Source organism: Streptopelia decaocto, assembly GCF_964273445.1.
Source record: "Streptopelia decaocto genome assembly, chromosome: 1".
In the NCBI taxonomy this organism is placed as follows: domain Eukaryota; kingdom Metazoa; phylum Chordata; class Aves; order Columbiformes; family Columbidae; genus Streptopelia; species Streptopelia decaocto.
Genome location: NC_138663.1, coordinates 183,455,999 through 183,482,720, shown reverse-complemented (window position 1 = coordinate 183,482,720; position 26,722 = coordinate 183,455,999). Strand labels below are relative to the sequence as shown.

The window sequence follows — 26,722 nt, the reverse complement described above, 5'->3', positions numbered from 1 at the left end:
GCTGGGTTATATTTAAGTCTGGGACCAGACCGGACTTAAATTTTTTTCTTAAGTTTTTTTACTTCAGGACAGGGAAATAAAGTTGTGCTTGAAAAGCAACATCTTGCAGATGACCTACACATGCAGCATCAGTCAAACTGACGTTAGCTATGATGAAGGTAAGCAGAAGCTGTTGGTCCATATTGTTAAACATTTAGGTAGCAAAATCTGTTCAGTTTTTCCCCAAATGTTTATATACTCACTATCTTTGCAGTAGTTGTCGTGCTAATGATTCTTAGAGAGCTGTATGTTTCCAATTGTGTGTACAAAGGAAGGGAGTGGAGGACTTGCTCACTGTTATTCTTGTAAAAGTGATACTATTTAAAACTATTTTAATAAATACAAATAATGTAGCTTTTAATTTCATTGAAGGAAAGCTCACCACAAGAGGAACAGAAGACAGTGTATATGTCTAGTGTTTATTATGAAGGATTTGTAACTCTTCCTATAAAGAGTATTGAACCTGTAAATGAAAACAATATTAATATTATTTCAGTTTGGGATGACATTTTTCAAAGTGTAGTACAGTTTAAATACATAAATTAAGCACTGAACTAGCAGATTTGTGAACATTCATTGCATGTATGGAAAGTTCAACTGCAATTGCATGCTTCTCTTAGAATAATTGGAACAGTTCTGTAGTAAAAGCAAAGAAGCCTTTCCAAATAGTTGGTAACCCAAATTAGAAATTTACCAAAACCTGAAACCATTGGGCTAAAGAATAATTTTTGAACTTGAGCAAAACAGAGCCTAAGATCATTTCTTTGTGTTGATGCTGTTGTTACGAAAGAGATTATTACAACCCCTTGAATGAATTCACTGCCGCAGATTCATTGAATTAGAGGTTTGGTTGTGTTGCTGTTACTTTGCCCATCTTTCAACGGGAATGTGTTCAAATCTGAAATTCAGATTAAATTAACCCAAACTTCTTCAGTTATTTTGGGCAGAACTATACTGTTTGAAGTCTTGGATAATATATTTCTGCTATTACTACAAGCCTGATGCGGTGAAGACTTTTGGTCTACATAAAAGATTCATTGTGAACTTCACGGGGATAGTAAGATTTAAGTACCTCTCACTAGGTGAATAAAATGTACTAAAAGCACATCTTCTTTATGGTTTCCCCTTTTCACACCTGAACTTCAGTTACTAAGTCTGAGCAAACAAAATGACTGAATGTCTTCAGTTTTCACTTCTTGCATTAAAAAGCTTAAATTGCAGAAATGTACTGATTTTGAATTTATTAGAAGGTATGTATTTTGTTAAACTTCATATAAAAATTATGTTTTACAATCTGGTTTGCTTCCTGCTTACATGATCTATCATATACTATAAACTGAGCAATTTTATTCACTGAAATCAGTTTGTTCTTAATTCTGAGGAGTCTGTGGCTCAGGTTTCATAGGTTATGATCTTTTAGTACCTTTTTTTGGTCTTTTTTTTTTTTTGTTAATTCTGCATTTACCAAGTAAAATACTTTTATTGATGGAATGGTGATGATTGCCAAAGCGTAGTCAAAACAAAAGCCCCATGAAGTTAGTGCATTTCTCTTAAAAAGTTGTGTTTGCATTTTGGTCAAAATATAAGATACAGATTTTTCTAAGCAGAGTGTTACAAGCCCAGATATTCACTAAGAGAACAGAGTTGTGTTGCTTGGAAGCAGATAAGGAAAATTATTCTTTTTGGTCTTCTTGCCAGGCCACCTGTTTTACTGCACTGTATAAATGGCTATATGCTCCCTGGAACTCTAAACGGACATGACTCCAGTTATGAGAGAAACTTGTTGGTTTGAAAGACTTTTTTAAGAACATATTTAAGGTACAAATTTACTGCATTGCTAAGAATGATGTGAGTTATTGGAGGTGGCCTGATGCTGCTAAATGGTGCATTATGTGATTCTTCATTGTTGCCCATGATCTATATGGTGTTTTCTTTTGGCAGAGGCTCTGGAGTAACTTATGTGACTGGACATCTGAAATGAGACGTATATTCTAATACTGGAGCTGGAGGAACACTTTGATACTTCCTCTTTCATACCTGCTCTGGGGTTTGTTTGTATATTTTGGGGTGAGTTCATTATCATTATCCAAAAAAAAGGCAGTTACAAAAGAAAGATGCATTTCTTGGCACTTCCTTGCATAAGTGAAGATGCAAGCTAGATTTTTTTTTTGCAGAGCAAGTTACTTGATTACATAGAGTGAATATCCGTGGCTTTTAAAAACTTGAGAGTTTCATGAGGACGCTGAGTAGTGAAGGGTCCAGATGTGTAAAACTATCTCCTCCAAGGTGTTGCTATTCAAGATAACAAGGCAAGAGAAACTTGCTTCTGCATATTCTGAGCTGTAGCCGGGCAAAAGATTGTTGGTCTTCAGAATTTATGAGATATCCCCCTAGAAACTGCTTGAGGTAGAATTAATACAGGGAATTTCAGGCCCTGGAGTCCTGGTGCCTACAGGCAGAAGTCTGTTTGCTGTGTGCCATCTGTGGAGGCCTGAAAAAGTTTCATTTTTAGGGAAAGATTTCCATTTTAACTTGTTCAGATACTAATCCATCTGATCCAGCCCATTTGTACTTTGGTTTGTCCTGTGGAGGTCGGTCCCTAATCTTTGGGCATTTAAGAACCCTCAATTGCCTATAATTAGGGTAGAAATCTTTTTCAGCATGTACTGCATAAATGTACAAGAAGCTAATCTGGCTTCCCTGACTTCTATGACTGTCATGCATTATTTTTAAAGAAACTCAACTGTGTTCTTTGTGCTTTAAAACTCCTAAACCTGCTGTTTCCCTGGTGGTTGTAATTTCCTGGTCCAAAGGAAGGCACATTATTTACAAAGAACTTGTTACTGATTTCAGTGCTACTCATGAAGGACTCTGCTACTGAAATGGAGAGCGTGCGTACCTGTGTTAGTTTGTCTCAGGAAAAACGTGAAAGGTCTGTCTGCTTTGAAAATAGGTGTTCGTGATCTTTTCAGTAATACCATTGCTGTAATGCAACAAAGAACATTAGTAAACTCTGTGCATTTTCATTCCATCTTCTGTACAGTGGCCTCAAGCTCTGATCTGTAGTACCTGAGTTTTGAGTTGCTCCTCTGCTTTAAGAGTAAAACAATAATTCTATCCAGCAGTGAAATCAGTCTGGGTGAATGAACAAGTGTTGTGAGACTACATGCAAGGGATCGGTGTGTATTTTGTTGCTGAAGAGAGCCTGTCTGGTTTTGGATTTCAAAGGTAATATAATTTTTGTTGTTATCGCAGCCATAACTGCTGAAATCATAACATGCTATTGCCAAACCTGTTTGCCAATCCCTAGCTATGCTTTTCTGGTAAAAAAGATAAGCAAGGCACAAATGTAGTCTCTTTTCTAAATGGGAGATAAGCAGCAGAGAAATATCTGTGTCCTCCTGGAATTTCTCCATTAGAGTATCCTCGATCTCAGTTTATTACTGTCCTTCCCCTCTCTGGTTGGGGGTTAATTATTAGATTAAATAAAGAGTCCTTAACAATTATGATGGCTCAGCTATTATTAAAACACGTCTTGTTAAAATAAATGATTCCTTGTGCCTACATAGTATTAAGAATACATTGTTCAAAACAAAACAAAACACCACAATATTAAAACCCCCAGATTTGGATTATTTTTTTGTCAGCACCGCTAACAGTGGAATTTAATTGAAAATTCAAGTAAAGCTCAGTAAAACTAGTTTGAGTGGCATTATTTCAGTGCTCCTAAAAGTGTCTCGTGTAGCTTTCAAGCCACTGTGTTGACTAGATCCAGAGCTTTTAAAGTAAATCATAAATATAACCATACCTTTTTAAATCAGCTTCTTAGCTTGGTCTGACTGGAGTTAAGGGAAGTTTTGGCATTGCTTTCAATGGGATAAAGATCTGATGTCTGATTGTTATTACCCTTAGTCTTTGGTATGTAATTGAAGCAACATAAAAGCATTTATTTTTTAATGGGAGTTACCAGAAAAATTACTTAAAATATTAATGCCCCAGTAGAGATGAAAATTTTCATAAAATTAAACTGTACAGCTCTGCAGGAAGGTTAACCTAGTTATGTCAAATTGTCACTGTGCGCCCACATATGTACAGCGTGTGTCTTATCCGAAGCTGTTGTCGGAGAAGTGCTGCACCAGAGCGGGGGTGCTCAAGTGCCTTTTGGCATTGTGACTGCAGGATGTCTGCCGTGAGGGGGTGCACCTTGCAGAGCCACCCCATCATCGAGATACACCGTGGTGCTCTCCCTACGTCTCTCCTGGATTTCCTCCTGGAAGCAAGGAGGATCATAGAATCATGGAATCATTTTGGATGGAAGACACCCTGAAGATCATCAAGTCCAATGGTTAACCTAACACTGACACTAAACCATGTACCTAAGAATCTTGTCTGTACATCTTTTAAACACCTCCAGGGGCGATGACTCAACCACTTCCCTGTGCAGCCTGTTCCAATGTTTCACAACCCTTTCTGTGAAGAAATGTTTCCTAATATCCAGTCTGAACCTTCCCTGGTGCAACTTGAAGCCATTCAGCAGAGAGGGGGAAGACCCAGATCTTGCCATCAAGTACCACCAGTGCTTGCAATGTGTGCATGGAGCACACCTGAAGGCAGCACAGCCCAGGGAAGCAGAGGCAAAATGTGTTTTGCTGGTGTTTGAACAGCTTCAGGACACATTCAGCTTCTGAGAAGCCGATGGCAGCAATGCCCATATAATCCACACAGGGGTCTGGGTCTGCTGCTGCCTTTCACGCTGACTTACAGCCTCTCTGCAGCATCTGAGGCTTCCAAAAGGGAAACAAACAAGCATAGGTTGTCTTTGATAAAGCTCATGTGACAGAAATAAAAAGAAAAATTAAGATTGCACAGCTCGGTAATTTCAGTTGTTCTATGTTAATTGCGATGGAGGATTTCTACTGAGATGTGATTCAGCTCATGAGGGTTATTTATTGACTCTGTAGTCCACAGCTGAGATTTTACTCTGAATCTCCCCACACAGCCAGTCCCAGCTGCTCACATGGAAGTGATCTGTAGAAACTAATGCACATGAAGGTCACACTTCAAAGTACATAAGAAACAAACCTGTCTTTGTGAAGACAAAACTTTCCCGTCATGACCTTCAATGATACCAAAAGGATCATCTTCCTAAAACAAACCCTGTAACAGTTCAGGAGCTATGGACAAAACGTTATTTTCCGTCTTTGTTTTTGTGATCTGAGCAAGCAGATTTAACCAACAGAAAAAGAAGTGGTTTATCTTCTTAAACTGGGTATTCCCTGGGCTGGTAAAGCTGGTACTCACTTGAGTCTTTATATGTTAGTCTAAGATCAAACATGGAAAGGGAAGAGTTTTAAGAGTTCTTATGGGCAATTATAATGGTAAAATGGAAGCATGTTAAATATAAAAGTTTAAATTTAGGTTAGGCATACATTTAAATGCTACTGTGCTGGTTTTGGTTGGTTGGTTTGTTTGATTTTTTTACAAATGACTACGAGTTGTTTCTGCAGTGACAATTTTCAGGAGCGAAAAGTGAAGTTTGTATATTTGCTTTACCTGTAGCTCCTGATGCCTTCGTACCTTCTTCTGTTACTTCAATCTCTGCTTTGTGAATAGCTTCTGAAATATAAAGACTACTTTGCTCTGCCAAAAAAAACCAGAAATGAATATTAAGTTATTTTCTTAACTCCACTGTGAACACAGGTTTCTTTTTTCTTAATTCAGAATGCTTTTACCTTTTTTTTCTGCAGAATCTAAGGATGACATAACCATTAGGTATTTCACCCGGGCACACTGAATATGTGTCATATCATTAGGTTTTCTTCTGTTGCAAATTCCTTCCACTGGTTCCTTCACCACATCACGTTCAGAAAGACAGCACAGTATAAGCCTGCCTTTCAATTCCTTTTTCTGGCTTCCACAGAAGATCCTCAGTTCTAATTTTGACTCTGCTACTGATTTTTTTATACATGTACCTAATATGGATGAGCACAGACAGTCTGAACATCTAAGCTGGTTTGATATTAAGGACCTTTTAGCACGTAGCTGAGATAGTATGACTACGCGGCTTTTGGACTAGTGTGACCATCTGTGCAGCAGCTTGGAGAATAAGCTAAAATACTCATGTGTGTCTTGAATCTATCTGCCTGAACATGCCCTTTGTCACAGAGCACAGCTTGCTTGATGACCCAGGTGCCTCTGACTTCTGCATGAAACACAGATCCCACTTTCAGACAAGCAGTGAAATTCTTAGGAAAGAATCACTGGGGTGAATGCAAAGTTGGAATATTTTTTCTGCTTAAAGGCATTTCTGCTATTGACTTCTAATCATTCAGATCTGATATCTAATCTAGGGGAGCAGGAACAACAAGATTTTTGAATGTGTTTGTATGGGTGTACACCTGGAAGAGCTGTGGGGTGCCTTCACATTACTGTTGATGGAGCCAGCTGCAATCTGGCCCCTTTCCACTGGTGGGAGCTGGGCTTTGGCTACAGAAGAGCATCACTTAGACACTATATAGGAAGATCTTGAAAGTGAGGAGAGCAAGATTAGGAAGACAGTGTGTCACAGAATCACAGAATATTAGGGATTGGAAGGGACCTCGAAAGATCATCTAGTCCAATCCCCCTGCCGGAGCAAGAACACCCAGATGAGGTTACACAGGAAGGTGTCCAGGCAGGTCTTGAATGCCTCCAGAGCAGCAGACTCCACAACCTCCCTGGGCAGCCTGTTCCTAAGATCTGTGTATCACTGACAGAGGGAGGCAGGTCCCTTGCCAGTGTGAGTAGGAATGGGCACATTTGGCTGCCTCTGACTATGGAGGGACTTTTCAGGGAGCCTCAAGTCACCATTGTGAATACCTTTTTCTCCCTTGTTTCTGCCCATGTTTACTTGTTCTTTCATCTTTATGGTTGTTGTCCCACTAAATAGACAACAGTCATCTGAAAGCTGAATGGAAATTTCTAGTTTGAGAGGTCTCCCAGGTTGTGGTGAAAAGCAAGGTTTCATGATGAGCATAGAAATTAATTAACATGTGGAGACAATGAATGAACTGAGGAACCATTGGAAGGGCAATTGCAGAAAAACTGCTCTTCAGGAAGAAACAGTGGGACTGTGACATAAAATGGAACATGGAAAAAGTTAATTTCAGAAAGACAGCAAGGAGAGTTACAAGTGTGCTGCTCCCCAGCTGACTGCGGAGGGCAGAAAGTGGGGAAGGTTGAGAGGTATTTTCTTTCTTCTCTGAATCTGAGGATTGAGTCTGATGTATAGGTGAAAAAAAGGAAATACTAGAAGACCATTTTAACTCTTTCTATCTGAATTTTGTCCAGTCAAAAATCCAGGATGGAAACAAGACAAAACTGTGGAGAGGCAGATTTTTTTTAATTAAATACATCAAACATATTTGGAGGAAAAAAATTAGAAGCCTTCAGGCATAAAGAAGCTACTCCAGGTCTGAAATGAAGTAACACATTTGTTTGCTAAATGTGATTCTGAAAATTATGATTACTCCTTCATATAGAAGAGGAACTGAAAAGTTACGTGTTCTTTTTCCAACTGTATCTATTGGTTAAATAAAAGATAAACCTTCCTTATAAACTCTGTCTCACGTAACTCTTGGACCATCGAAATAACCCTCCTATTATGATACATAACTGAGTAGCTAAAGAGTAGAAATGAGAAGGGCCTCAACATATCCCTTAATGTATAATCCTGCCACAGGCTGGATCGAATATGTCTACAAGCCTTACCCTGGATGATGTGAAGCAGAAAGCCACTGAGTTGCTTAGACAAAAAAGAAGCTGCTAAATGAGATCATTTATGATGGAGTTCATTTCCTCCAAGTATTTATCTTATTTAAATAGATGTTAACTTTATAAAATGCATCCTTGTGCACTTCATCCGTATATTAACATTTGTTTGCAATAAACAAAACTGCAGGCTTTTACAAATAAGTGGGAAGTGACAAACTATTTTAATGTGCCTCTCTCTGCGGTCTGAGATATGTATTGCAATAAACCAGTGCAGTAAAAGCGGTGTTAAAAAAACCTCATAAGTAACATCCCTTCTGAGGTTTACTCCAGGAAAGCAACTCTTCTGTAAAAGCAGCTTTGTCTAAATTGGAGGAATTTCTTCTTGTCATACCTGTGTTTATTCACTCACATGCACAAGAACTGCATGAACTCTCCGTCTTTCAGGGCAGCTACCACTGAGTCTTTGCTCTGAGTAGAAATGACTAAGATGAAATAATTTGTGTTGCTGGTAGTAGTAAACAAACAAAACAAAACAAAAAGAAATAAAAAAAAAGAAAAGGAAATAGATAATTTGGGTTCTTTTAGTATATAATATCAAGTAGGGATAAAAATTTTCCAAGAAGTGGGATAAATTCAGACTTCCAAAACCAAGACAGTTTACAATTGTAACACTAATATTTTAGCAAAGCAAAAGTATAATTTAATCCACTGGTCACACCGGTCACTGGATCAGCAAGACAACATAGCAAGGGCATATATTGATATCGTTTGTGGTGTCAGGAGCTGGAATACAGACTTGTTGGACCAGCATCCCTAACTCTTAAATGACTATTTAAAAACAAATACAGGAATCAGAGTTGTATTAAAGCATCCTAAATATCTGAACAACTAACCATTTCCTAGGCCTGTGCTGTCTTGACAGGTTTAATCTTAAAGAAAGAAGGAAAAGTAAAAAGAAATATAAGTAATAACAAAACCAGCCCTGTCCCTTTCAGATTCATCTTTCCTACAAAACAACAGTTCAAAATACAAGTGCCAATAATAAAGTAGAACAGTTGAGCATGAATTGTGGTTTAGAGTTCCAAAGAGAGAGAAGTATAATCAATTCAGAAGGCTCAGGTCTACTGAGTCATTCAAATGTGAGAGTCTACAGCTATTGGGTCAGTGATCATTTTTTATTCAGTCAAACCTCTTACCTGAAATACCTTTAAAATTAGCAGTGATGGGATCAAATGCATCTCTGATTCCCAAGGCAGAAAAAACCGTCTTTAGGTCAAAAAGGCTTTGAATACTGAACCTGGAATTAATAGGATAGATTTTATTCAAATGTGGCATTTGTAGGTTCATAGAGCTAAGAGGTGGAACAGATGCAATCTATTTCAAGCCTTTGCATTTCATCCATTTATTTCTGTGTGAGCCCAATGCCTTCTGTCTGATTAAGTGTACTTGGCAGAAAAGCAGCTTGTCTTCACCTGAAGACAGTGACAGAAGGAATCCCTCGCCCACATCTATTGCAACCAAACCACCTCTTTCGTCTTCTTGACATGTTAACTCTGCATTTCCCCAAGTGTCCTCTTTTTAACAATCTTTTTGACTGCAGCAAAGGACTCTTTGAAACATTTGCAAAAGATTAGCTTGGAGAAAGAGAGTATTAATGAACATTGTTTTTCAGCACTTCACTAATGTGGGGAATGTAGTGGAAGAGATGTGTAATGAAACCTTTCTGTGCTCATCCATACAACAGGTCTGGCCACAAAAGGCCTTCCTGCACCTGATTCCTCCTGCTGTGCCATTTCATTTGAACAGCTGATAGAAAATTCCAGCAGGGTGTGTGCATTTTTTAGCAACAGCAAATGACTGAAGTGGAAAACCGATGGCTGACACTTGCTTTGTGCACAGAAAGATGGGTATGACTGGTGGAGGGCCCCAAGTTCTTTGTGAAGTACATCTGTAGTACACTAGCAAGTTGTAAAAATAAACTATGGAATTTTTTTTAAAGGTTATGTATTTACTTTCCTGAAGCAAAGACAAAAACAGAGTGTGGGAAAGGGCCAGGAACATTTATCTCTTTTTAGATCTTTAAAGTATTGTTGTGCCCCCAACAAATTTAGAGTAAAAGCTATTGGACTGACTGAAGTACCTGGGTTGTTTTTAAACAGTACAGAGCACATCAGGGAGTTTTGGCATTCCCAGCTCACATCTTCATGACCTAAGAAAGGGTTAGAGCTTTTCTGATCATGTGATGAATGACAAAACTGAAAGTATTTCACAGAATCACAGAATGTCAGGGATTGGAAGGGACCTCGAAAGGTCATGTAGTCCAATCCCCCTGCTGGAGCAGGAACACCCAGATGAGGCTACACAGGAAGGTGTCCAGGCGGGTTTTGAATGTCTCCGGAGCAGGAGACTCCACAACCTCCCTGGGCAGCCTGTTCCAGTGCTCTGGCACCCTCACTGTGAAGAAGTTTCTTCTCATATTTAAGTGGAACCTTTTGTGTTCCAGTTTGTACCCATTACCCCTTGTCCTATCATTGGTTGTCACCCAGAAGAGCCTGGCTCCATCCTCATGACCCTCACCCTTTATACATTTATAAACGTTAATGAGGTCACCTCTCAGTCTCCTCTTCTCCAAGCTAAAAAGACCCAGCTCCCTCAGCCTTTCCTCATAAGGGAGATGCTCCACTCCCTTCATCATCTTTGTTGCCTTTTGCCTTTGTTGCTTTTGTTGCCCTATTTGTTAATAATTAGATTTTTTTTCTCACACATTGCTCATTTCAGTGCTTTCACACAGAATTCTGACAAAGCAGTGAAGCCACTTTGCAGTATTAATATCACTTACCTCGGTAGAAAAATGTCCATCTTTGTTCTCTTTAAGCTGTTGGCCCAAAGGTTTATGGTTTTGGCAGAAAGGTGAGACTCAATCCGGGACAAAGATGTTCTTCTGTGGCTTGGAAGCACCAGGAACATGCTGAATTTCTCTCCCAGGTAGGGTAACTCGACCACACTGAAAGCCTCCAGAGCTGCAGTCTGGAATTGGCCTGTGGGTGGGCAACATAGATCTTATTTCATCATTCAAATGGGGAATAAAACCCCAAACCCACAACCCAAGCCTGGGTCAGCAGACGGTTCAGAACAGCAGTGGTGGGATATAGGGGCTTGTCTCTGGTGCGCGGACTCTTGCAGCCAGCTCAGGGTGCTCTTAACTCACAACAGAGCTGATTGTGTGAGATATATCTATATCATTTATATCTATATATCTGTATCTATCTATCTGTCTCCTGGCAGAAAAATGCCAAGGATAGTCATAGCACCTGAAGCACTGTCTGAACACAGCGTGGATATTTTACTACTTTCTCATACCATAGCTGTCCTCCTTGCTCAGAGTTTTTAAAACTGTTACCGAGGCAATGACAGTAACTTTCTGGTGACTGTTCCTGCAATGCTTGTTCTTTGGATAAACTTAATTTTTTTTATGTCTTTCACTAAAATTTCACTACTGATAGAAATTAAAACAAACCAAAATGGAATGTCCTATTTAGTTAACTGAAAGCTACTTTGCCGCATGTTTCCATCTTTACTACCTTTAAAAGTCAGTTTTAACCCTATTTTGAGAAAGAAATAGTTACACTAAACAATAAAGTAGTTAGGGTTTTGCTTATTTAAGCAACAAATTCCTTACTTTTGAAAATCTAGGCACAAAGACCTAGCAAAATTGGATGGTTATAAAAACTAGTCTAAAAGTAAAAGCTGGTGGGCTTCCCAGCTTGTGATTAGTTATACAACAATTCGTAACAACTATTTAAAAGTACAGTTTCAGTTCCATATTTCAAAGAGCAATTAATCCAGTTGTTTCTAATGGTCACTGTTATACAGTAGAACAGATTCAATTTTACTTCCTTATTTTTTCATCTGTTAATGCAATAAACAGCCTTTCAGGAACACTCAGCAATACCTTGCAGTCCAGGAGAGTCACAAGGAAAGAACTGATGGCCTTTGCTGCAGGCCATCCAAAATACTGAATCTATTCCTTCTTCACCCAGCTGTAGTAGCTGTATCTTCAAGGGCATATACTCACATTTTTTGAGTCAGGGTTTATAATAACAGAATATAGGTAGCTCATGTTCATAATATTGGCCAATAAATGTATAGATGTAGAATGTCTCAAATGTTTAGTGTACAACATTCCCAAGGGAATGGCAGGAAGATGTGCCAGGGGAGGTTCAGGTTGGACATTAGGAAAAGGTTCTTCCCCCAGAGGGTGGTGGAGCACTGGAACAGGCTCCCCAGGGAGGTGTCACAGCCCCAAACCTGACAATGTTCAAGAAGCATTTGGATAACGCCCTCAGGCACATGGTGTGAACTGTGGGGTTGTCCTGTGCAGGGACAGGAGTTGGACTTGATGATCCTTGTGGGTCCCTTCCAACTCAGGACGTTCTATGATTCTATTCTATAATTTTTTAGCTTTGCAGATATGGACTAGATAGGATTCACAAAACGTTGATTATTCTGCCATTAAATGTTAGGCTCTAAGATTAGCCCTCCTGCCATGCAATGTGGAGAAGGATTTGTGCTGTTAAAACCACCTCCCAGCACATGGATCATGTGCTGGGAAAAGACCTTCTGTTTTGCAAGGTACAAGCAGGGAAGATTTACATTTGTAGTGCACTGGACATGAGAGGTTTAATTTATGGGCATGCTGATATTTTGAGGTCAGCACGTTGTGCACAAAGGTTATACAGTCCTTATTTATTAATTAGCAAGAAAATAAAAGAGTTGAGTTTATTGAGTCAGATCATTTAGTGTTCTTTACTTGAAATGATTTTAAGCATCCCGTAAGGATTATATATAGGTTAAATCAGTATTCACATATAGTTAACAAATTGCTTGGAAAAATGAATATGTAAAATAGCTGCAGTGTATTACAGGCATCTGTAAACTGTAATGTTGACATTTTCTTAGAGCAGTGTTAATTGTCCCCAGGCTGATTTGTTCTGTGTGGCCATGTTAAATGATAAATAATGTCATAAAAGCGGAGGTCGATAACAGGCCACAGCTAATCTTTCTCACTGTGTTTTGGATCATGATGGGAGACAGCTGCTATAATTTAATAATGAAGGAAAGTTATCTCCTGCCTCTGTTTTGTTATACTGAGCCTGTTTTTTGTATTAATTTCAAACTGATTTGTTAGAAATGTTCATAGCATTTTTAGTGAAAAAGACTGAATTTGCCCTATAAAATCTGACAATCAGCAAATTTTAAATGCTGCTTCTCTTGTTGACTTCCCTCAAAAGTCTCTCCAGCTGCAGGGAACTCACACATTTCAGGCCGGATGAGAAGCTAATCCCAGTATTTTGGTAAACTTTCCTTTGCTGTGCAAATATTTAACACTCTGGTTACCTACTTAAGGATGACAGGATGGAGCTCTTGTGTTTAGGCAAATGGTCAGAAATGCACAACTAATGATTTCACACCACGTTTGCAAGAGCTCAGGAGGAAATATATGGTCAGTCAGTGCAGCTCGACTGCTGAATTTCTAGTCACTGGTCTTTACCTGAGATCTCCACCTATATAAGCACTGGCAGCCCTCTGCCTTCTGTCATTTTAGGCTTCTAATTTCTTTATCTCACTTTACTAAAAGAGAAAGTTCAGAGAAAAGCTCTGTTCCTGAGCTAATAGGTGTGTGTTACTCCCAAGAAACCTGTTTGTTTACCTGAATAGCTCGCAAAGCAACAAAAGGCGAGGCTATTCCAGATATCACGAGTAGCAAAGCTGCTTCAATGAGCTGGTGATAGGAAATCACCCAGGGCTGAAAGACATGAGTTGATGTAGTAGTTTATGTTACTCAACAATGAGGATAATAAGGTGTCGGGTTTTAGAAGGGGAAACTCTGCATTCCCGAGTAAAGCAAATTAACTTATAACAGGTTTGGATGCAAAGAGGATGAGAATTTTCCAAGTCAGAAGTGTGAATGCACTCAGGAGCTGGCAGTCCCAGCAGGAGGAAGAACTCTGGTGGACACACCGTGGATGTCCCAGAAGAAGAAATACCACAAAGGAAGATGTAACAGTAGGGAGAAGCTCGCAAAGAGAGGAAAAAGTGTTTCCTCAACTGGGTGAATTATAGTTCAAAGATAAACAGGCATAGAAATAATGAATGGCCAACAGCTTGCCTGATGTGACTGTTGCACAGGAAAGGAAAATGTTTTAGTTACATAAACAAGAGAAAAGGGAAAGATGAATGGTGCTGCTGAACACTCTGAATTTTTTTTTTACCTTCATCCCTATTGATTGCTAGAACTGATGGGAAAGAAACAGTCTGGTGATACAGCAAAGGGTAATGGTGAGGTTCCTAAAGGAAATGAGGAAATAACAGGAGGTATTACAACACCAGTGACAGAAACAAAGTTTAAACTACTTGAGAGAGACAAATAATAATCTGGGGCCTGGATGATCACCACCCTAGAAAACAAAAACGACTTGGATGTGCAATCACAAATGTGTCAGCAAAGATTCTTAATAGACCTGTAGAATCATTTGTGTCCCTTGACTGGGAAACAGGAGTATATTTATAAAGAAAAGAAAGTTATCTGGGAAATTTTGTGTCTTTGTTTGAGAAGTTTCAGAACATACTCTGGAGAAAAGAATAATCAAGTCACAGAGGGAAATAGAAAGTGAGACGAATTGCAACATAGGTAGACCCTAGCAAACAAATCTATAAGAAATTTTGTCTTGATGAATAATTTGAAAGAAAGACTTGGATCCAGCCATCTAGTTTTAAGTAAAACATTAAACGTAGTTTCACTGTGGCACTATGTACAGGTAGAAGTGATGGCAATGAGAGCAAGAAATGAAAGGCAGCAAACAGGTACTTGAAAGGGAAACTACAATCAGCTAAGTAAGAAGTGGGGTTCCCAGCTTGAAAAGAGCTTACCAGTGGCTTTCTAAAGTATTTCCAACACTCAAGACTTTCATCAATGACAAACAGTGGGGTTACCGTGCTGACTGCAGTGATGGAAACCAAATGATGGTTCAAAAACATGACAAAAGGTATGTACCTGTGGAGATTTCCCTCTGATTCGTCTAGGACTCAGTGGCAGGAAAAAAATGGAGAAAGAAAAAAAGGCCCAGTTGGAATCAACCTTAAGTAACAACCCAGAGATGATTCTGTGGTGCACTATGCAAGGTATTTTAGCTAGTCATAGAAATACCAAGAGCACTTTATTGCATATGTATATGGCCTCATTAAAAGTATCATGTACATTCCTGGCCACTTATTTTCAATAAAGACTAATTTAAATTGGAAAAGTGCAGAAAAGAACTACTGGAGAATTGGATTATCCATTTTTTTAATAGAGTAGGAGAGCCTGGCATCTTCAGCTTAGCTAACAGGAAATTGAGAGGCAGCTTGGTGGCTGGCAAATACATCTGGGAGTAAATATCAAAGCTAAGGAGAAATTATTTAAGTTAAAGGATAAAGCTGTCACAATGGTGAGAGGTATAAGTTGGTCTTGAAAAAATGTAGACTTGGAATTAGAAAGGTTTTTACCTAAGTGAAATTTTGAAATTTAGGATAGAAAGGAAATGAGCTTCTTATATTTTGGAAGAGATTGTAGAGCTAAATGGAAGAATTCCTCATGGTAGAAAATTAAGCCTACAGTCCTTCTGTCAGCAACCCACAAACCCCAGGCCTTTGAAAGGAGCATATCCTGTATTCATATATTATACAAATAAAAATTTGATCTGTATTTATATTGTTTAAAGCCCATGCTGAGAGCGTCCACTGATTTGATATAAAGAACAGAAAAATTCCTGTTGCCTTTATAGCAGAATTTGGCCCTGAAGATTTGCAGTTTTACCCTAATGCAGTTTTATCCACAGACAGGCTGTGGCAGGAGGGGTGGGTGTGCAGTGCTGGTGCTCATGGTGATGTTAACCTCTCTCTGGTGCTCACACACTTAAGGAGCAAGCAGTGATCAGGTTGAGGGGCCAGGAAACTTCATACCCAGCCCACAAATCCAAACGGTAGGGGCTTGATTTTGTTTTGGTTTTAACTGCCCCTTTGTCATGGGATCAGATGTCTTTCCTCTGGTAATCCCTTCCTAGGCATCTTTGTTTAACAAGCTCCCTGCTATTGTGAAGGACTTTGTATACCAAGGTACCTGCAGTGTCACCTGCTGCCTTCTCCTGATACGTTATCTCGGTGCCTTTCAGTTGTTTGCTATAGCTGAAAAGTTTGTTACGGAGTGCTGGGAGGTGTTGGTCTGTGATGGGGCATGGACTGTAGATATTTTAGGAACCATTTTGAAGGCAGGATCTGTTTTGTGATTGCCTGCGATTATAAGGTGTCGATTTGGTGACCCAAGTGGTCTCTTTGTTTGATGGAATTTCTTCTGAGACTTCTCCAGGCTGAGAAAGTAACTCATCTTAGTGCATTATCTGCAACAATTAAATAAATAAAACTGTTCCATGTTGTACAATAGAGCAAATCTGGATCAAGGACAGTTACCGTAGTTAACTTCGGCTGTGTGATGCATTGTGGGCACGTTCAGTGTTGAGCCCTCTGCTGTGGTAAAAGGCAACATCTGGGTATCCATAAAGGAAAACTTCTTTTGCCACGTGCTTTTGAAATACATGGTGGTCACCAGGGCAACCTGGCTGAGCGGCGACCCAGCGCTCTCCAATGGCATGCCACGTACGTCCCCATCTGCATGGAAAAGAAGCAGGGACCTGCACACACACACACAATCCTACTCACCCAGGCCTAAAAGCCAGGTCCGTGTGAGTAAATAAAGCAAGTTGTGACTGCTCTCCATCCCTAAGGGCAAGAGGCACAACTGACAAGACACTGTTAAACCCTCTACATCCCCCTCACCACTTGCACCTGGACCTCATCAGGGTTGCCTGTTGGTCCATGATCTCACAAGAATGGAGCTCAAGCTGGTCAGTGTTGAGGGTCCAAGTTGTGCCAGGACTATGCTACTGGCTGAACAATATGGGTGACAGCAGCCCAGTGTTCAGCATCGTGTTCTGGCCCTAACTGGTTTTCTAGATCAAATGTGCTCATATGTATCTTGGAGTGGTTCTTTATTAGCACTAGAAATCCCTCATGAAATGGATTCATGGTTACTGACCCTTTTACGAAGTAAATAAGTCAACTGAAGCTCAAATCCTAATTCTCTCTCTCTCCTGTTAGCAGTTGAATTGATCTTGCTTTGGGTATCTCAAAGATTCTTGGAAGTGTAAGCCACTTTTAATTCATCGATATGCATGTGACCACCACATAAAACTCCCATTTAATATCTAGTTCTAGAGCAATACTTTTCTATATTGAAGCAAGACTACTTATTACAGTTCATTTGAGAGGGATAGAATTTTTTTTTTTCAATAGTAGCTTTAATGTGTGTGTTTAACTTCACCTTACATGTTGATGGCCAAATTAATACTCATGCAACTTAAGCTGATTGGATTGATTTGCTCTGATGCTTCTAAGGACTTGCTTTTTCAATTATTTTTTCATTAACACAGAATTTAATTTCATTACTTTTCTTGCTTATCTGGAAAGTACATTTTTTTCATTTCCCATTTTGACTTTTTAAACTCAGAATCTGACTGCTGAGCTCCTGCATGTCCCCCACAGCAACATGGAAACACTCAACGCAGCAAACTTGGTCCCTGGGGAATTAGTCTGCTCCTCATTAAAACTGAAAATACTGCAAAGGATTCACATTTTAAAAATTAGAGGAACCAGGCCAAGCAGTTACCAGCTTGATAACGCAAACTTATACTCACAGATTCGGACCTATTCCAGCTCTTTCCTCACATTAGAAAATGAGCATCAGCACAGGAATTAGATTTCTTGTCTCTCAGCCTTGATTTGGACAACGTGGGGTGGGACAAAAAACTTTATACTTGGTTAAATGTAATTTCTCTCACTACTTTTATTATAAATTTCATCCATGTGCAACCATTCTCATGGGTTGTAACGTTACCTCCAAGGTGACCGGTGATCCATTCCTGTATTTGGGCTGCGGTTCTGTTGGGGTCCGTGAGGTTGGTTTGCTGCAGGCTGCTGTTTGCCCAGCGCGCAGCACGTGCAGCGAAGCGGGGAGAGAGCTGCACCCCGGCATCCACGAAGAAGGAACAGGCCAGCTGCAGCGCTGTGCCTTGGCTGGAGTCCGTCACTCCTTCATACAATGTCTGCAAGAAGTCCTGAACGCTTTGATCTGCCAGGCAAGAGAGAGGGGAAAACTGCAGTTATCAAGCTTAGGCTAAGGACAGCAAAGATTGCACAAGCACTCAGCAGCTCTCAACTCCATTGCCGACACTGATGTCACCTGAAAGTTAAGGCACTATAGCAACTGAAGCACCCTTGACTTTATGGGGTATTATTGTCAAGTACTGCTGTCAAGATGGTGACGCACTGGGCACGGGAAAGCTCTCAGCATTCTTCATGTTGCTGTAGAAATCACCTAGTGCAGATACGTCAAGTGGCTGACTTCACATCAGGCTCACACCTCTATGCACACACAACTCTTACAGTTCATACAGAACATTTGGGGACTCTCTGGGTTCCCATTTGTGCCTCTGGCCATGACTGGCTGAGCTGCTGATGGTGCAGTACAGCCATCTCCTCCATCTGCCATCATTGATGCCACCTACCCCAGGAAAGGCATCTTCCTGACTGCCCCAGGTCTGTCACTGCGACCCTTGGCCCCCATGTGTTGTTTTGCTTCTTGAAGGATGGTGCCCCAAACTGGTCGAGTATTGCACATGAGCCCTGGCAATGCTAAATAGAGCTGATAGGTTGCTTCATGTGTGTCCCAGGCAACTCTTCTTTTTATACAACCCACAAGAGTGTCTGCTTTTTCTTTAGTATAATTATATTTCCAAGTCAATATTTTTAATTCCTGAGAGCCCTCAGATGCTTTCCTAAAACATCTATTATTTTGCTCATTTTCCCCTGGTTTAAACAGCCGATTGTCCTTTCTAAATGTAGAATCTTGCACTTGTCCTTATTGAACTGTGTCTTACTCACTTCACACATTTCTCTGATTTCCAGGATCCTTTCAAACTCTGTTCTGGTCTTTCAAATTTCTTAAAGCAACTATGAAATTCAGTAATGTGTACTCTTGGTTTGTTGTCTACTAATGAAAATACTTGAATAGTGCCCTGATCTCCTGTTCCTGGGGAGCCTGTAGTAGTTCAATGGTGGTGGTTTCTGTGACAGATACAAGGTTGAGGTATGGACCCAACAGGAGCATGAGTCCTGCAAACTTAGAGGATCTCATATTCTTAAAATGACAGAGTTTCTAGTAGGTTCCTCTGAAGGGTGATTAAGCAGAGATTTCTACCTGTCATTATTTTACTTGCTGCAGCAAGTAAAATGGTTTGTGATGGGATGGTTCATGCCAAGGTGACCTCCTGAGGCCTGGGACTCCAACCCAGTCTGAACAATGTTTATGGGCTCTGTGTCAAATCTCCTCAAGCTTCCGATGTTCATGGTTCAGCCCCTTTCCCATCTCTTCTTGTGCTTTGGAGAAGACTTGCCTCACTGTTATGGGCTGGCTGAAAATCTTTGTTTTGACTCAGGGGAGGCCTTAGGCAAAGGGAAGAATCACCCAGTTTCTCCAGACAACTGTGGGTGTAGGCAGTTGTAGAGGAACATCAGGCTGGGCTGCCAGCTGGGACTTGAATTGTTTGAGGTGGCTAATGGGGAAGTCCATCCTGCCTAGACTGACCTGTCCCAGGCTGAGCATCAGGTCAAGGACAGGATCTCCTTGAATCTCCAGCTGCCATCAGGAGACTTTTACTGCATAGATTCTTGGTGGGCTAAAGGGAGAGTGTCACATCTACCAATTTCTACCACCTGAGAGCCCAGTTTGTGTTTTCTGGCCTAACAGTGCTCCTTTAACAACGTGCAAGGAGACTAATCACCTGTGGGAACTTTGGTATTAAAATTTAGATCTATTACTCTTTAAGGGATAAAATATTGAACTCCTCAAACAGATGTCAAGAAAACTCACACAGTCTGAGGTGTAAAGTGCTTTTCTCATGTGTTTTGCATTAGTGCAGGAGCATTTGGCAAGCTCTCTGGAGATTGTGAGAAATCAAAGATGGTAAATTGGAAGCAGATGTTAATGTGAGGTGTGGAATCCTCAGCTTGTAATTTCAGTCATATCAAAGTGCTTATCTAACCAAAGTGCTGAATTTTTACTCAGAAAACAGTTCAAAATTGCTTTAAAATAGTCTACCTTGGATACAATAAATCAGCAAGGAGAAAACATTTGAAAGCATGTAATTTTGTCTGTGCTGTCTAGAGAGACATCCCTTTATACATTGTTTTTCTTAGTACTAGAATAAAGGAGAACAAGTCTTCCAAATATTAAAAGAAGATTACAAGTGCATGTAAGAGCACAATATCCATGAACAGTGAATGAAATATCACTGTTTTCATTGTTTTCAGCCTGCTAAGATTTTAACCACATTCTTCATTATTGTTTGACAGGCCAATGGAAACATTAATGCAAACGTATAATGGAAGAAATTAATTTTATCAGATATGCATATGTATGTGATTTGCTTTTAATCATCTGATAGGAAATTTGATTTAAGTATTTGATTTAAACCATTTGAAGAAGGGGTTTCCTTCTCCATCACTGGAAATGTGCTGTTATAACCAATAGCAATAGATCCTATCCTACTTTATTTTCGCATTCATGCATCAATATCACTGAAAGCCAAAGCTCATGTGGCTTGTGCCACAGACAAATAAAATGGAGATAAAGTGTCTGCTTGGTATGATGTGCCACATGAGAAGTAAGGCAGCACAAAAGAGCTCACAGGTCATTAACAGCCTCTGCACTTCTTTTTGTTACATTTTGTGTGGAGATTTGTGCCTGAATTTCACTCTGTAATATTATTGTTAAAGTTCTTTCTTAATAACTGTGCCCCTAATGACCAGAAGTGGCAAGAAAGATGTAATAGTTGTATGAATTAATGTTGTTTAGAATTACCCTACTGAATTTACAGAAACAGGATTCTTACAGGCAAGACTTCATTATATCAGCTGCTCAGAATACAGAGGCACTGTCCTTTTGTCAGTACATGCAGCTGTATCTGTATATGTTAATATCAGCTGGAGTTAGCTCTTACTGCCGTGTCGGTTTTGAATGTCAATGCTGTACAGAATGGTAATGGTGACTAAGGCAGGTGACAGCACCGGACAGTGAAATAGCTGCAGGTTTTATCTTTAGTCTTCATATATTGAAAGTAAATTTTATGCTGAGAAACAGCAGTGTCATCTCTCTACATAAGTCTGGTATGTAAGCTGCAAATTTTGAAGATGTGGCAGTCATCTGCTTTTCATAAACATTGTGCCCATAATGTAAAATAGCTTTTGACGTGTGATGTGAGATGGTAGGATAATCCAGACCTAAAATGAAAACAGCATCCTTAAATTCAGCTGACTTAATGCTGGATTTTAAGACATCTGCCTTTTCTATATCCCTTCCAGATTCCCAGTGAGTTTTATTTTAGCCTGCTTTCAGGGAAAAATGCAATTGCACCATCCATCTGCTAATGTATATCTCCCTCTGCCAGCCTCCTTCTAACAACTTTTCATCTTTTTGGCCGGTGGTAATAACACTAGAAAAAGGTGCACAGTCTTAAAGATAGTTCAGTTTTTATAGGCTTCATAAAATTTGTTAATAGGATAGGAGAGAAGACAGCTGTCCTGTGCCTGGCACCTCCTCACAGAGGATGCGGGGGAGGCCAGGACTCAACAGACATGATGAGCCCCTGGGAAACAGGAGCAATTCTGCTGTCCATGGAAGCAGCTTTTCTAGATGTAGTCGTATTTTGGTACAGTGAAAGAGGAAGCACTGATCAATAGAAAGAGGAATAACATGTATAAACTACTCCCTTGAGTTTCCTTTGTCCAGCTGATTTCTGGCTATCAAAGACAGACAAAACACTCCAAACCTACATCTAGCAGTGAGACAGAAGACAGAAGTTTAGTATGATGTGTGGAATTGCTGTCTCCTTAGTAAAGCTGTGAATTTATTGCAAAATGTAAGCAAGGAACCATTTTTTTTAAGCAGTACATTACCATGAATGTTGTATCCTAGGGATTCCTGCAGCTCCGTGAAGGTGTTTCCCTGAGCTCCAAACTGCAGCAGCTCCAAAGAAACAGCCACGCTTGCTGGAGAGACTACCAGGTTGGTTCTGTTCCCTGCTTCAGATACATGCTGGTAGAGATTGATGGCAAATTCAGTCTTCAGCTCTTTCAGCTCATCATAGGAGATGCAGTTTCCTTTGGCTAAGCAGCAAGCAGACAGGATAAATGCACAGAAGGAAATGGGCAACATGAAGGCAAGTTGAGAACACTCTTCACCAGATAACCATACCTGCAATTAATAACAGATATATTTAGAAAAGCAATAGGCTGAGCTGACAGAGGAGCTTTCTTTTTCTGTCAATGTTAAGATCTCACTTGCAATAGTAATGACCACTGTTAAAATTCTTGTCCAAGTCTAACCAGAAGCTACCAAAAGAAAAAAGAAGTAGGGGAATGCTGATGACTCTGTTGACTAACAAGAACCAAGTTTTCCAGAATGCCCTACTTGTATAGGATGGTTGGCCCCTACAGTGCTTGGAGACACAGAGCCCCTTTGTTAAAAAATTAGTTACCTGCCTCCATGATGAGGCACTTTAGTGCAGTCTCCATGTTGCTGAGCACCCATAGCTCCTTTCCGTCCCCAACAGAAAGACGGTCACATCCAGCACTCCCAGAAGGAAGACTGCTCCTTGGGAGGTGCAGGTATCTAACTGGAGGCTCCAGGATGGTCTTTAGATCCAAGTTTTCAAAAGGCTGATTTTGAATTCCCACCCCGGATATTCCTTCTATGAAATTTATCCCAGTGAATAAAGGTTGTATTTGCAAAAGGCTCCAGTGCTTGCAGCACAAAATCACTGCTTCCGATTTTTATGGGAAATTAAGTATTGGTCAACATTATATTAAAAGACACTTAGATTCAAATTTAAAGGAATAATGCTAAAATGGCAGAATAGCTTTCTTTACAGAACTTTGCCTTTTGAACATGTATACAAGTATATATTAAGAAATACTGCGCCTTCTTTCACTTCAGGATTTCCTACAAATCTTTCTCCATGCCCTTTGCTCTAGAGAGCACCTCTAATGCCTCGTATTTACTCACAGTTAGCTCTGTTAAATTGTCTTGCCTTTCTGTGTCCTTCTGGGTGTCTGAATGGAAGCTGTCTATGTACGTCTTGTCTCCTTCTTTAATAGGTGGTGGAGCAAAGACTAAGTCATGAGACTGCATTTAAAGGGATAGTCAGTGATCAGAGTCTCTTGTCGGCGATGTCTGTACCACTCTGTCCAAATTCCTGTAGGCTACAAGCTCTATGGAGAGCCAGGCAAAGCAGCATGCCACTGACCAGCAAATCCAAGGCAAGGAACAAAAAGGTACACATGGAGATGGAGTCAGCAACTTCCTTACAAGCCCTGCTCGAGCCTCATGAGACTTGTGACCTGCTGGTACGGAGCAAGGCATCTCCTATCTCTCTTCCCACCCCCCCCCCCTTTTATATGAATTCCAGTGATTCCTCTGCCACAAAGGGGAAGAGAAAGGGTTCTCTGTGTACCAGGCACACAGCTATTTTTCCCCCCACTTTGAAACCTTATTCAGAAATCCCATGCAATTAAAATGTCTTTATTTGCCATTCTTTTTTTTTTTTTTTTTTTTTTTTTTTTTTTTTTTTTTAAATGCCATCCCAAATAGCAAGATTTTCATTCACTCTTTAGTTTCCAGGAGGAAAGAAACAACAAAGCAGTGCACTCGAAGGAGATCAAATGAAGCAGGGGACACTTTGAATGAACCAGAACCAGAAGACCTGTGGTTGTGACTGCTTTAAAAGCAATCACAGCTGTTCATGTCTTTCTCCGTGTGAAAGGATCAAATCTCCCCCATCATATTCACAGGTTCAGCCTTGCAGCTTCACAATGGCACCTGAGGAAAGCAAGATTTTAGATTAAAAATGAGTATAAAACTTCAGCTTATATAGAGTTTGACACTATATATCCACTTAGCTGTTTTACAGTATACATTCCTGTTACAACTGGGAAAGAAGACATGGGGAAAAAGATCATTACAATCAAGCAATAGTGTTTAGGTTAGAGAAGGAGCAGCCACACAATTGAATTAGAGCCCAAATGAGAATGAAGCAATGGGCCTCCCTTCACCTGCACTGGTGCTGTTCCTCTCTCTCTGCTGTTTGGAGAAGATGACGGAATCGACACCAACACTGAGGTCTGCCTCAGCATCCTGGGATTTAGACCACATTTCTGCTAGGCTAGATGAAGGATGAGAGTTTGACCAGTCCCCGTCTAGTACAACAGGCTGGGCTGTAGCTTTTGTGATGGATGTCAATGGCAGTATCCTCATGCTGCAAACTACATTTGGGCTTCAGAATTTTGCCGAATGAGGACCTGTCTGCTGAAGTTATCATTAATAGCGTCCACTTGACTGGAGATGTATTAAGAGGGAGTGAAACAGAAACCACCAAGTGATTTCTCAAGGTCTCAGAGCTGTTGATAGATAAATTAACTCTGGTCACTAGTGAAGACTGTACAGCTGAATTTGATGTGACATTTCTAGAGGTTCCAGACCTGATAAGACATTTTCTCTGTGCCCTACTTGATACTCTCCTGTGGATTTATTAAGGCTTGGAAGAAAGACAGGGAGCCTGTGAAGGTTTTAGGCATTACTGTCAAAAATAGACATTCAATTCCCACCTGGCAAAATTGTTGCTATTCAGATTTGGTAGATGTAATTGAAAATTAGACCCAGTATAAATGTGGTGTAGGACAGCATAGTTTCTGTGGGAAAGAAAAAAACCCAACATTCTGTCTTATGTCACATCACAGAGAGGACTTAGAAATTGGGGTGTTTGTTTCAAACTCTCCCTCTCTGCAACTGATTTAGGAAAGTATGTGGAGGAATCTTAGCAGCAAAAGCAGTGTTTGCAGACAAGGACAGAGGACTTATGAAAACTAAAAATGAATCAATTCTGTTCAAAGCAGCCATGGGGAATAAGAAATGTGCTTTACGTACAATGAATAAAAAAGAAAATCCATTAGTGAATGATTAGAAAGACAAAAGGCAGCAGAGTAAGAAAGAAGGAAGAGTCAGTAAAACTAGCTGTGGCTAAAACACAAGTGATAAAATAATTTATCATGATCCAGGCCAAATTAAAAAATCTCATTGCCCTTCAGTTTAGCAGCCTCAGTTTTAAGTTTCTCTTCCCCAAACCGGGATCCAAAGCTGAAAACTGGATGTCCATGGAAAATCTGGTGTCACTTGGGGTTGAAAGTGAAAACTGAGCTTGCCAAATGAGCCCAGGTAGCCAGGACCTGACCTCTTCAAGAGAGGGTAGTTGGGTGCGTAACCTGGGGGCTGCAAACCAAACAGGCCAATTGCAGAAATTTCAGGTCAAAAAGAAGGGTGCCTTGCACCTACAGAAGTGTGAGGATTGGGCTGCTGTGGAGAAAGGGAGTTTCTGGCTTTTTTTAAGGAATTTATTTTCAGAGTCTTTAAACTTGTCTTTGTCCTAGTTTAGGCATCCCATCCTTCTTTGGGTCTTAATCTGGATATGCATCACAAGGTACTGGGGAAAGCACCAATAAATTTGCTTGCAATTTTATTTTTAAGAAGTTGGAAACACATTTCAAAAGGAATGCAGTTGATTTGTCCCCAAGATAACTCTTCAAAGACAGAAAAGGGCAGAAGTAGAAGCTGTATTTTGAGAAATGCTTCTTGACATTGAGATAACTTAGACTGCCTGTGAGAGAAGTGAGAAAAGGCACAGACCAGGAGAAATATGGTCTAGAGAAAATATGTGTGTGGGCAGGAGGCTGCAGCACGTGATGCTGCGTCTCTGTGGAGTTCCTCTGGGCATCTACAGGGGCAGGTCCAAGGGCTTCAGAGGAGCCCATCCTCCCTGTCTTCTCACTGAGCAGAGGAAACCATTGCTCTTTGAGAAGGAAAACAGCACAGAGCTTCCCGATGTGTGAGCAAACCCCCAAACTAGGAACAAAACTGGTGAAAAGTACTGGATAAAAAGGGTAGGTGGTGTCTGCTTTCACTGATGGGTTAGAGCCTGTCTGCCTCTGCAGAGTGCCAGTGCTGTTACTGTATGGGCCCTCAATGTCCTCCTGTGTGACCATCATGGGGGGCAAGGGGACAGACTGTTGAAGCATCCCCCACTGCTCAGCACTGACAGGTGCTATCATAGGTGGCTCTGCAATGTCTGGTGTGAAAAATACGCAAAAGGAGAGACAAGGGAAAGAGAGATGGTCAGAGACAATTGTTCTCTAGAACTTCCTCTTCAGAGTCTTCATGGGCCAGATTCTGCTCACAGGTACAGGAGTGTGATGCAAACCTTCATCACCAACTTGGGTCCTAAAGAAAATGTGGATCTGCTGGGGAAGTATGGGCTGAGAGGCTTCTCCTGGGGACAGGGTGCTCACTGACCATGGAAAACAGACTCAGGGTCAAGCCTCCGTGGCAGTAGCATTGGGGAAAAAGGTGAGGAGCTTGCTCAGCCTTGGAAGGAGATAGAAGTCATAAGACTGAAAAGAGAAACCAGAGGGAAAGGCACAGCCTGCATGAGAACTGTGGGCAGAGGAAGATTTCTTTGGAAGCCTTTTTTTCCCCAAAATGTTTCTCCCAGGAGACTAGAGCTTTCTCTGATTTATTAATCTGTGTTCTAATAAAACTGAGCCCTGGTTTGGAGTGGCTGCTGGGAGAAAATGGGGAGCAGTTCTGCTTTTGGGCTCAAGCCAGATTGGGTTCTTACTGCACAGACTTTACACAGAAATCCAGAACAGAATTTATCCCAGGGAAAGGCTGAAA

The 26,722-nt window shown here is 40.5% G+C and overlaps 1 protein-coding gene across 1 annotated transcript; it reads right to left on the bottom strand.

The window, feature by feature from the left end:
• Positions 1-461: 461 nt before the first annotated feature.
• SERPINE3 (serpin family E member 3) lies at positions 462-22,156 on the bottom strand (the record flags this gene model as incomplete). The annotated part of the gene is made up of 8 exons (XM_082076354.1): positions 462-502; positions 2,939-3,022; positions 5,593-5,679; positions 8,988-9,088; positions 10,631-10,829; positions 16,297-16,494; positions 17,780-18,013; positions 21,898-22,156. 8 exons carry the CDS (start codon positions 22,154-22,156, stop codon positions 462-464), a joined length of 1,203 nt encoding a protein of 400 aa, XP_081932480.1.
• Between the last annotated feature and the right edge of the window lie 4,566 nt (positions 22,157-26,722).